The sequence below is a fragment of the Gekko japonicus genome, unplaced genomic scaffold (genome assembly GCF_001447785.1).
Source record: "Gekko japonicus isolate JY-2015 unplaced genomic scaffold, Gekko_japonicus_V1.1 scaffold1, whole genome shotgun sequence".
NCBI classification, from domain to species: Eukaryota; Metazoa; Chordata; class Lepidosauria; order Squamata; family Gekkonidae; genus Gekko; species Gekko japonicus.
The window spans coordinates 1,230,136-1,242,182 of NW_015164181.1; the positions used below are offsets into that span (position 1 = coordinate 1,230,136).

Sequence of the window (12,047 nt, forward strand, 5' to 3'; positions counted from 1 at the left end):
TTGTCATCAGTCCTTCAAAGGCCTTTTGGGATAGAAAAGTTTCAAAAAAACCCCTCTAGATTCGCCGTCTACCCAGCGGTTCGAAAGCTTCGGCGAGTAGATAAAATGGGTACCACTCCTTAGAGAGAGTGGGCACACTGAAACCCCCCCCCCTCGTGGGGTGGAGTAGTGTTAGCCAGCAAACGGAAGTCCAGCTCGCATGATGGAAAGCCTAGAGAGATCTCCTCGGTGTGAAGAAAAGCCTGTAATGGGCCAGGCGATGGCAGTGTGGCGCTACAACACAAGGAGTCTGGAGAAAAGCTGATGCCATCAAACTTGGCCGAGGAAAAATGCCGTTCTGGATCACATCTCATCTGCATCTGAACGAAACCCTCGTCGGCTGTGAATGTGTGCAATTTAAGATGTATATATGTTGTCCTCCGTTACCCCACAAAGCATTGTTAGTCCCTCATGAAAAATGAGTAACTGTAAATCGCTCAGAGCCAGCAAGCTCTGCAGGATTGAGCGATCAATAAATTGAAAGATTATTATTATTAGATGGCTCTGCAGAAATGGTACGAACTCCACTTCCCTAAAGAGAGGGAATTCCGGTGGGAGGGGGCAGGCACTGAAAAGGCTCTCCTGTGGATTCTTGGTCTGATCTCTGGACAAGCAAGCTCCCATACAAAGGCCCAGGGGTCATTTCCTGCCGGAGCGCACAGGAGCAGAGCTGCGGCAGTAAAGAGCCCAGGGGCCAGGCACATGCAACAAGCCCCACCCCCTGCTCCCAGCAGCCCTCAGTCAGAGCAAGAAGCAGCTAGGTAAGTTGCAGAGCCCCCCCCTCGACCCAAAACAATCCAAAACAATCCTTTAAGACCAAGTTTTATTCAGGTACAAGCTCTCCCTCCTCTGTGAGGACAGATCTGCACATTCCCCCCCCCCAATAGCTAGCAATCCAAAACAGTCCAGTGGAGCCTGAGCGGCGGGTGTTGCCTTCTGACACTTCCGGTGATGTCAAGGGGTGTGGCATATGCAAACAAGTTATGCTAATGAGTTATGCTAATGAGCTCCTGCTCCTCTTTTTCTACGAAATGACCCCTGCAAAGGCCTCAAGTCTACCAGCAATCTAAAAGTTCAGATCTGGTTAATATGAAAGAAAGCAATCCTTCAGGTACTTTGGACCTAAGCCATTTAGGCTTCAGAGACATCGCCTCCCCGAGGTTGCTGTCACCCACACGTTGATCATCTATCCATCGCTATCCGGCCATATCCATCTGCATTAATGGGCTGGAATTTTCACCAGGAAGTGTAACCATTGATTTTTTTAAAAAATTATTGTATTTATTGAAATATGATGTGTTCCCTCTAAGGTGTGGAGTCTTGTGAGCAAAAATTCTACTTTGTGAGTTACTGGCATTAAAGTTGTGAGCGAGCAATTTGGCTACTGCATACATTAGTTTGCTCTGGGGACATCCTTCCTGAGCTAAGACAAAAATGTGTGAGCTGGAGGCTAAAAAACTGTGAGCTAGCTCACACTAACTCAGCTTAGGGGGAACACTGGATGTGACCTGACCTGAGTCCACTCGTGGGATGGGTGGGATATAAATTTGAAAAAGAAATACACAAAAACAGTACCTTAATTTGGGCTTGGAAGCAAACTGGAAGGCAGTGCAATTTTGTTCTTATAGGCTCGTTACAGCAGTCCCTGTCCAAATGCAAACAGCTATATTGTGTACTGAACTGAAGCCTTTGCTCCATCTTCAAGGGTATCTCCACAAAGAACACATTACAGCAGCCTAACTTTGGATGGTAACAACGCCACTATTCCCGCAATTGCTGAGAGGACCACATATGCCTCTCTGAGCTTCCCAGAGCAAGAGCAGGATAAAAAGTCTTCCCTCAGAGCATTGAGAGCACCTTACTTAAGGTTAATTAGCATGTCCACAGCAGAAGCAACATTCAGACCAAGAACTTAGGTCTGACTTGTAGACCAAAAACATATGGGTACTCGAAAGCCCAGGAAAGCCTAAGCACAACTGTAAGTGAACCTTCCTGCATGGTCATCGGTCCAAACGCCTGATATAAGCACACTAAAAACGGCTTCTGTTCCACATGTGTGCTCCTGGCAGCAGGAAAGGGGTTGAGAATGACAAGCACTTTCAGTGTCATGGGGGAATTACTGGCCTCGCTTACGGCTGATGAGTAGACAGTTCTAGGCTGGCCAGAACACCAGTTCCATGTTCCTCATTTGCAACGCTCAGGATGGAATGTATGACACAAGACCTTCAAAGAAAAAAGAAAACCTGCTGACGCTGGGATTTCTGACCTTGTTAAAATTAAGTCTATCTGTATCTGCACTACGTTTAAGATCTCTTTTCTGGGGTACAACCCCTCCCCTCAATATTTCTTAATTTCACCAGTAAAGGACGTTAGACTTGTGTTCTTGAGAAGAGTTATTGTCAAGCCCGATAAAAAAATGTTTAATTTGGGGTCTCCTGATGGGATAGAAAGGTACGATGGGTGTGTTAGACCTTCACTGAGTCATATCTTGGAGGCTTTTTACAATGACTGTTGTGTTTCATTAAAGTTGCAAGAAAGCAGACCTTTCTCCCACCATGCCATTAAAAAGAACACTGACCCACACCCAGATGATGCAGTGTTTTCCCCCCTTCTCTTTTTACCTGGGCCTGAGGAATGTTCTGCAAAAGAAGAACTATACAAGCGAGATCTCATCTGAGTTCCAATTGGCCGTCAGGGCTGAAGGAATGCATGAAAGAGAACCAAGCCATGCATGAATAACGTCAGATAAGGGATCAGAAAAGTGTTTTTGGGGGGAGGGGACCAGAGATGAACAATACTGATACAGGCTCCACTAAAAAGTCTTGGGAGAAAAAGAATCTCGGCACCTTTGAGACCTAATCAGAACACATCCAGGATGATTATATGGCAAATCAATGGAAGACAGGCATCGATAGGTAATCATCATTACAGGTGAGTGGAACTTCCAAAAACAGGCAGTATCTCCTGTGAATATCAGTTGCTGGGGAGCAAACAGAAGGAAACCATTGCTTTCAAACTCCCTTTCAGAGATGCATCTGGCAGGTAACAGGAAGGACCCTTGGCCTGATCCAGCAGAACCCTTCTTAGGTTCTAAGTATTTTGCCCCTCCAAAGAAATTAACTTCCTTTGAGACATCAGCAGGTTTTACAACTCAGTCCCTCTGCACGTTTACTCAGAAGCTGGCCTCACTGAGTTAAGTGAGGACATCCTCAGAGCAAGTACAGTAGCTAATCTGACCTCAAACACCAAATATAAGGTAAAGCTTGTTTTCCGAGGCAGCTTTCATTTACTGTGCTTTTCATTTCTTTGTCCTAGCCCCCTCCATCCCCCACATCTGTGGTTGAGCGGCAGAGTACCTTCATCACAATCAGAAGGTCCTAGATTGAGTTCCAGAGAACATCAGAAAAGCCCTGCTGGATTAGATCAGTGGTCTGTCTAGGCCAGCCTCCTGTTTCATACAGTGGCCAACCGGCTGCCCCGGAAAGCCAACAGCCAAGGCATAGAGGCCAAGGCCTTCCCCTCCAAGCACTGGGTTTACTGCCTCTGAATGTGGAGGCTCTCTTTACTCACCATGGCTAGAAGCCATTGGTGGACCTATCCCCCATGAATCTGTCTGATCCTCTTTCAAAGTCATCTGTGCTTATGGCCATCACTATTGGCACTGTTGATGAATGAATGTTCATCAACTTCACTGGGTGAGACCAAATTCTAGTACCATGGGACAGGGAGGGAAGGCTCTTGCTATTCCCCTCTCCACCCCATGCACCTTCTCCAGGTGAAAGGCAGCAGAGGCTGGGAAAGCCTTTTCTCTTCCAGAGACTCAGGGAAACTGCTGCCCCTCAGAGTAGGCAGTATTGAGCAAGCTAATTTAACTTACGGCAGCTTTGTACGTTCATATATGTATCCAGCGGACAAAGTAGTGTGGGGATAAGGGCCAGATAAAAAACATGGTGAGGGAAAACCCATAATGCAATGGAGCAGTTAGAAGGGGGCAGAACAAAGAGGCTAAACTTGACTTTTGATTCTGTTTCTTCTAAGAATTCAGTCCTTCAAAGCATGGCGGCCACGGCCTACAGAGTGACTGCCTTGTGCTTTTACCCTGAGCTGAATGCATTGAACGCTACACACCCTTTATTGCCAAATGACTTTCATTAGTTGTACAAGGCAGAAAAAAAAAGAAGGCCTGTAATGTTGTGTTTTCAGGAAGAGTGCACAGCAGTTTTTATTCACCATTAGTTTCAGACTTCTTTTGGGTTGGGGTTCTCTCCTCCCCTCTCTTTTTGGAGCAGTTCTTTTCTGTTCCACCAAAAAACATCTCTATCTTTCATGTGATAATCGACATCTCTTCTTTGTCTCGGTTCTCGTTCATCCAATTGATAATGCTCTTAAGATACTTCACAAATTCCATCCGGACATCCTCGGGTTCTTCTTCGAGACTGGAATGTATCAGATGCAGCCTGTTCAAGGGCGAAGCTGAGAAGTTCAAAAGGAAAACGGTTAGAAGATGGGGAAAGGTGAAGACTTAACATATGAGGCTGTCTTATGTGACGTCAGCCAATAGGTCTTTTGAGCTCAGTGGCATCTTTTCTGACTGGCAACCATTCTCTGAGGTCTCAGGCAGAGAACGGTCTTTCCTAACATCCACAGACCAACCATTTTTATGCAGGTATCAGGCATGTAGGGCCCCAGTTCTTACTAGGGCAGTGCCTTAAGGGGTGGGGAGGTTAAGTCTTACCCCAGCACCATTTTCTTGAATTGAAAAGACCTTGGTTAATGCACTATTTGCCCAGTCTGGGAAAGATATAGGAACTAATACTGGTACCTGTATATTTACCCACAACAGGGCAAACAGCACATATTTGGAGTATTTATTTTCTTTTATTTATTTATTCAATTTATACCCCGCCCTCCCCACCAGAGGAAACCTCCTCCCTCATGCCATGGTCCCATTTAGAAATGGGGCTTGGACGCTTGATAATTGCATTTTTTAACAGCTGGAAGCTCCGGCCACGGCACTCCCAGAGTCTTGTCTGGTTTGACCCCCAACACCCTTTAATTCTAGATGCCAAGACTGAACCAAGGACCTTCTGTAGTCTAAGATGCTGCTCTATCAGCCCCTGAGAAACGAATGTACGCACCTGCAATGTTCCCTCTAAGCTGTGGAGTCCTGTGAGCAAAAATTCTACTTTGTGAGCGACTGGTGTAAAAGTTGTGAACGAGCGATTTGGCCACTGCATGCATTAGGTTGCTCTGGATCCCTCCTTCCTGAGCTAAGACAAAAATGTGTGAGCCAGAAGCTAAAAAGCTGTGACCTAGCTCACACTAACTCAGCTCACACTAACTCAGCTTAGAGGGAACAATGAACCTGCCTTATATGAAGTCAGGACAGGCCATCTACCTTTCCAGGTCAAACACCTGCTACTGAAGACCCTTCAATTGGATATACTGAGGAGAGGACTGAACCTGGGAACCTTCTGAACATAAGCCAATGAGTCATGGCCACTTCCCCTAAATAAAAGCATACTTTTATTTAACAGTTGGAAAATCAAGGTTGTAGTCTTACGCAAGGTGAAGTTCTCTGTGTCTCCTCCACTGCCAGGCTTGTGGTGCGCAATGAGTAGGCACTGGCTATCGAGGAGCTGCTGCTGCTGGACAAAACAGGAATACCACGTCTCGATTTCTTTCAGGTGACTGGGCAAGTCTGGGTTGAAGACTATGACAACACCATGGGAATCCTTCATCAGAGCTGGCCAGCAGGCCTCAAACCTGATAGGATAACAGGGAAACAGTACAACAGGTAGTCCATACTATTTTTAATGGATGTGACTAGATCTGAGCTTTTGCACAGCTTTGCAGATTTTTAGGCACAGGCTGTTCATTTGCATGGCTTCCACATTAATGTGGATGCTGGGGCCACAGCAAGCAAACATGTGGCTCCTCTGTGATGCCCCTAAAGCCACCAACCTTGTGGCTTGCCAGGCATTTCGTTATCAGAAAATAAATTAAATGCATGTTAGGAAATCTGAGCTAAAGGCAAACAGCCAGAAAGCTAAACACAGGGGCATGCATAGAAACCAAACCTTCACAGCCTACAACATTTAAATAAGGCTTTTAAGTAATCCACTAGATCAAACAGTCCAGGAGTGAGTCAACTAACGTCAGATTCAAACATGTTTGATGGCCGCATTCTCTAGCCACAGGTGACGACACCCACAATTTTTCACCCCCACAGGTGGTCCATATATACTTAATACCTTACCAGCCACCTCTAGAATATACAGTAGCAAGTGCCTATGTTTAGAGTCAGCAAGAGACCTACTTACTTTGGGTCACCTCCACAGTCCCACAATTCAAACCGATACTCTGTGCCTTTGCTGTTTTCATTGATATGGGGCTTCTCATATTCCAGAATCCTAACATTGAATACAAATGCACAGAGACAACATTCTATAATTTCAGTTATATTCCTGACTACCAATAAAAACACACACACTCTCTTCTCCAATCCAAGGACCCGCTACATCATTTGAAAAGATAAGTTTCCGTGCACAAGTGGCTCATTCCATATCAGAAGTGTGTTCCTGGATGCCACAGCCAATTCATCTTCCCTCGGTCTGCAGCTGAACTCACACTGCTCGCTATTATATTCTATCTGTTCAATAGCTTGCATTGTACTGGAGCTGCATGTGGGCCTGTTATGAGGCACACTCCATGCACCATATCTCAAGGACGGAAGGAAATCACGGCCTTTTCCTTCGAAGTGTGTTGGGCTACGTGTACACCAAATGCAACACTCCATGTCTTGGGGAACTGTCCTGACAATTTCAGCAACCTCAACAGCAAGCAAATTAGTTAAATGAGTGAATAAGGCTCAGATGGTTTTATTAAAGGGAAGGGACCCAGGACCTGATTTAAAGAAACAAGTTCAGATAGTGGTTTTTTTTACATTGTGCTGCATTGGCAGAGAAGAGCTCATGGCTTGGTTAGGTACAGCACTTATAGAATCATAGAATGTCAGAGTTGGAAGGGACCTTGCAGGTCATCTAGTCCAATCCCCTGCACTCTGCAGGAGCATAGCCGAAAGACAGCCCTACAACATACCCGAAAGATGGTCGTCCAGCCTCCGCTTGAAAACGTCCAGTGAAGGAGGATCCACCACCTCCCGAGGCAGTCTGTTCCACTGCTCAACCACTATTACAGTTAGGAAGTTTCTCCTGACATTTAGCCGGTATCGACTCCCTTGTAATTTCCACCCATTAGATCTAGTCTTGCAATCCAGAGCAAGAGAGAATAGATCTGCTCCATCTTCTCCATGATAGCCTTTCAAATACTTGGAACACTGCAATCATGTCCCCTCTAAGCCTTCTCTTTCCCAGGCTAAACATACCCAACTCTTTCAGCCTTTCCTCATAAGACTTGGATTCCAACCCTCTCACCATCCTGGTTGCCCTCTTCTGGACACGCTCGAGCTTGTCAACATCCTTCCTAAAATGTGGTGCCCAAAACTGGACACGGTACTCCAGGTGAGGCCTGTTTCTTTTCACGCAGCTTGGGACTCACCTCACCCCTTGCGTTGGGATGTAGCTGCCGATGCCCTCTGTGCTCTCCGACAGGAAGTTTGCCAAAACAGATTTTCCAACCTGTCGCAAAATGAGTGCAGACGTTATAGACCACTGTTAACAGGAATATCTTCCTAAAACAAAATGCCATGCAATTTTTTTTGCAACTCACGAGTCACACTCATCGTGGGATGTTCACAGGTAACCATATTTGTCTGCAGTAGTTAGATTTGAGTCCAGTCGCACCTTAGTGACCAACAAGACTGTCAGTGTATAAGCTCTTGAGAATCAAAATCTGGCTGGTCTCTAAGGTGCTACTGGACTTGACAAAAATAAGAGTTGCCATTCTCAGTATTGTTTAAACAGAAGTCCAGTAAGTACTTGTAGCCAGAGGTCGATTCGGGGGGGATCGCAGGGGATCGCAGTTCCCCCGGGTGAGGTGCAGGGGGCGGGGCACACAACGAAGCCCCGCCCCCTGCTTCCGGCTGCCCCGCTTCCGGCCCTCATTCAGCCAGGAGGAGGCAGGAGAAGAGGGAGGGTAAGTTGCTTCCTCCCCGCCTCTCCCCACCCCTGCCTGCCTGGGGCCAGGGAGGGCCTTGGTGGGGCTTCCTCACACTCCCGCCGGCCTTGCAGGTCCACTGCAGGGCCCCTGATGTCAGGGGGTGTGGCATATGCTAATGAGTTATGCTAATGAGTTCCCCTAGCTCTTTTTCTACGAAACTACCCCTGCTTGTAGCCCACTGTTGTTGCTGTTTTGTGGTATGCGGACAACAAAGACATTTTTTTCACCAAGAGTTCACCCTTCCTTGCAAAGAGCTCAGACAAAACCCATAGCAGAGTCCCACATTATTATTATCCATTGTGTACCACCTCAGACAAAAGGTATGGAACTTAAAAGACAGACTATTCCTACCTTCTCCCTCAATAACAATTCCCTAATCACAGCAAACTAGCATGCCAGGCTATGTCAAAACTCCTTCTTTCCTACATGCTAGGTATATATATGGAGCTGCGGTGGCTCAAGTGGTTAAGACGCTGAACTGCAGGCTGTGGAAGGTCAGTAGTTCAGCAGTTCGAGACCTGAGTGTGCCGCATGATGGGAGTGAGCTCCTATCTGCCAACCTAGCCGTTCGAAAGCAAGACATTGCAAGTAGATAAATAGGTGCCGCTTCGGTGGGAAGGTAACAGGGTTCCGTGCGCCTTGGTGTTTAGTCATGCCAGCCACATGACCACGGAAACGTCTTTGGACAGCACTGGCTCTTCGGCTTTGAAACGGAGATGAGCTGAGAGCGGATTCGACTGGCTTTCGAGCAAGGGAATCTTTACCGTTACCAGCTATATATATATATATATTAAAAACATGATAAGCATTCAGCCATGTGATTCCTCATGTGCCAGCTGAAGCATTCTAGTCCAATTTACCACTTCAATGAGGACTCGGCAGTAGTGATTTTCCCCAGGATATACAGAATGGCGCTATGAGCCCCGGTATACCCAGTTCACATGAACACCTGTTCCACTGTGCAGCAATAGATCTCATAGATCAACATTTAAAGTTACTTAGTTTACACAGAATAGGGGTCTACTTACTTATATAACTTCTACCAAGCTTCTATAGGAAAAATAGCAAACAAAACAGTTTACAAACAAATGCTTAAAACAAAATATCTAAAACACAAGAAAGCCAGAGTCCTCTTGTTTTCTGTTATGCAAATATCTACATAGAACTTCCATTCCTAATAATCATGACTAAGAACATAAGAAGAGCCCTATAGGATCAGACAAAGCCTGCATTCTGTATCCAACAGTGACCAGCCAGGTGTCTCCAAGAAGTCTACAAGCAAAGCAAGGAGGCATGTCCTCCATTATACATCCTTAGATCTCCCCAGAACTAAGATATACTGTTTTTGTACACAGAGGCTCCATTCTTCTCACATTTAACAAGGTAAGAAGAGCTCTGCAGGCTGAGACCAAAGATCCATCTTGTTTTCCTAGAGTCCTTCGCCAGATGCCCCCAAGGAAGTCCACAAAGAAAGGCTATTGCGCTACCAGCAACTGGTATTCAGAGAGACACTGTCTCTGTATATGGAAGCTCCACATCGTTATTGTGGGTTACAGCTTTCTATTTTGGGGGAAAAAAGTAGGTCGAAGCTCTGCTTTCCCCCCTTTCTTTTTCCTCTCTCTTTTAAGGAGGTGGTTTAAAACAGATTACAGTTAAAAGCCACTTTTGTTCGTGGAGATTACACAATAGCAACACGACCCCTCCGTCGCTGTTTCGAGCTTGGGGCCTCCCCAACCGCAAGACTCATACCTACCTCGCTGGGGCCAACGAAGAGGATCTTTACTTTTAGCATCCCTTCCGAAGAGGCCGCGCAAGCCTCGGCCTCGCGTACAAACCTGACCCGAGCACAGACGGGCAGACTGATCCAGCCGACTCCGCCCAACTCAGCGACGACGCGGCGTTACTAAGGACGGTTACTATGGGCCGGGGGGGGGGACTAGCCCCGCCCACTAGGCTGGTAAGGCAGGGCTTATCGTCGCCTGTCTCTCTCTTGGCGTGTTTACCTGTATTCCGCGGATTTATTCCTATGGGACAGAGTATGCGTGAGGATTGTTTTCTTCTTTCTGGGTGACTCGGCTGAGGCGTAGAACCTCCTTCATCCTGAGGGGTTGCAGTTCAACAGCGGGCGTCCCCGCAGCTCTGCTCCTTCCTGGAAGCTTCAGCCCTTGAATTATTTACCTCTACAATGGTGATATTAACGACACTGGAGCCCTGCCAGAGAAGGCAAATAGATATCTGGAGGAGAGCAGGAACTCACAACCCGTCTCTATTTTCTGGAACGGTTCTGCCTATATTTTGGAGGTGCCTTGCAGGGCCCGGCAATCTCGTTAACACTCAGAGGGAGAGATCAACAAGGAGGCCGCATAACAGTATAACTACTATACAACTTAACCTTACTGTTAATTAACATGTTGACCAATGTTCCCTCTAAGCTGTGGAGTCTTGTGAGCAAAAATTCTACTTTGTGAGCTGCTGACATGAAAGTGGTGGGCAAGCAATTTGGCTGCTGCCTAAATTAGTCTGCTCTGGAGCCATCCCTGCCTGAGCTGAGACAAAAATGTGTGAGCTGTAGGCTAAAAAACTGTGAGCTGGCTCACACTAACTCAGCTTAGAGGGAACACTGATGTTGACTAATAATGCTGCGGTGGCTCAGAGCTTAAGACACTGAGCTGCAGACCAGAAGCTGTCTGTAGTTCGGCAGTTCGAGACCCAAGTGCTGCCTGATGGAGTGAGCTCCTGTCTCTGGCCCCAGCTCCTGGCAACCTCAGCAGTTCAAAAGCAAGACATTGCAAGTAGATAAATAGGTACCGCTTATGGGTGGGAAGGTTATAATAGTGTTCTATGGGTCTTGGCGTTTCATCATGCCAGCCACGTGATCACGGAGAAGTCTGTGGACAGCGCTGGCTCTTTGGCTTGGAAACGGAGATGAGCACCACCCCATAGATTAGGATTCGACTAGCTTTCGAGCAAGGGAAATCTTTATCTTTACTAATAATGCATCACTTCCACATAGGATCCCACCAACGTCCAGGTGGGGGCTGGAGATCCACAACTTCAACACAGGTTGTTGTGATTCGAGTTGCCAACTCTCCAGGTGGGGGCTGGAGTTCTGGAATTACAAGTGACCCCCCAGTTTACTTGGAGGAATGCCAGCTTCAGAGGGCAAACTCTGTGGCACCACATCCCTCTCCTCCCCAAACTCCATCCTCCCCAGGTTCTGCCCTCAGATCTCCAGGAATTTCCCAAGATGGAGCTGACAACCCTGTAATCTGGAAGCAGCACGCAGGACGTCTCGCAATAAGTCACAGACATGCCCAGGAACATCCTGCACAGTTGGAAGGCATCAATTTGTACGTGGTTTGCACTGGGATTACTGGCAACTACTCCCCTCTCCTTTCCCTTTCTGTAAAGCAGGGGTCCCTGATATGGTGTCCTCTGGCACCTTTCTTGGCACTCACCAAGTGTTTTTAGAAAACGGGTTGGGTCCAATGTTCCCTCTAAGCTGTGGGGTCTTGTGAGCAAAAAATCTACTTTGTGAGCTACTGGCATTAAAGTTGTGAGCAAGAGATTTCGCTGCTGGATAAACTAGTTTGCTCTGGAGCCCTCCTTCCTGAGCCAAGACAAAAATGTGTAAGCCAGAGGCTCAAAATCTGTGAGCTAGCTCACACTAACTCAAGAGGGAACACTGGTTGGGTCAGGTGGAACTCTTGCCCAAAATATTTTCTGATGGGCTAGTAGAGATCTGACAGGCTATGCAGAGTAAACTAATGTTTCAACACAGTGCTGGTTTTATACTCTCTCGTTCCTCTTTTCTTGCGTATTCTTACAATCACCCCCTCTTCTCCTCTGCATTTGGGGTTCCTCTCTCTCTCTGGGTGGGTGGGTGG

General features: G+C 46.9%; 1 protein-coding gene across 2 annotated transcripts; it reads right to left on the reverse strand.

Annotated features, from left to right (window-relative positions):
• Window positions 1–2,691: 2,691 nt before the first annotated feature.
• IFT22 (intraflagellar transport 22) lies at window positions 2,692–10,060 on the reverse strand. Of its 2 annotated transcripts, XR_001482402.1 has the most exons (6): window positions 9,914–10,060; window positions 7,600–7,679; window positions 6,363–6,452; window positions 5,603–5,805; window positions 4,270–4,512; window positions 2,692–2,736 (listed from the first exon to the last, which is right to left on the reverse strand). XR_001482402.1 is itself a non-coding variant. In XM_015408035.1 (5 exons), exons 1-5 carry the CDS (start codon window positions 9,950–9,952, stop codon window positions 4,364–4,366), a joined length of 561 nt encoding a protein of 186 aa, XP_015263521.1. In that variant the 5' UTR covers window positions 9,953–10,060; the 3' UTR covers window positions 4,226–4,363. The 2 variants fall into 2 exon arrangements, 1 of the variants encoding a protein (XP_015263521.1); XM_015408035.1 differs by lacking the exon at window positions 2,692–2,736 and having other exon boundaries at window positions 4,226–4,512.
• Between the last annotated feature and the right edge of the window lie 1,987 nt (window positions 10,061–12,047).

What these genes read in the sequence shown, in the direction of transcription:
- IFT22 (XM_015408035.1), bottom strand. Translation starts at nt 9,952, where the DNA reads ATGCTAAAAGTAAAGATCCTCTTCGTTGGCCCCAGCGAG. An exon ending in ATCCCAACGCAAGGGGTGAG is followed by an intron (nt 6,453 to 7,599) that starts GTGAGTCCCAAG and finishes ATTCAATGTTAG; the next exon opens with GATTCTGGAATATGAGAAGC. An exon ending in CACAGAGAACTTCACCTTGC is followed by an intron (nt 4,513 to 5,602) that starts GTAAGACTACAA and finishes TGAACTTCTCAG; the next exon opens with CTTCGCCCTTGAACAGGCTG.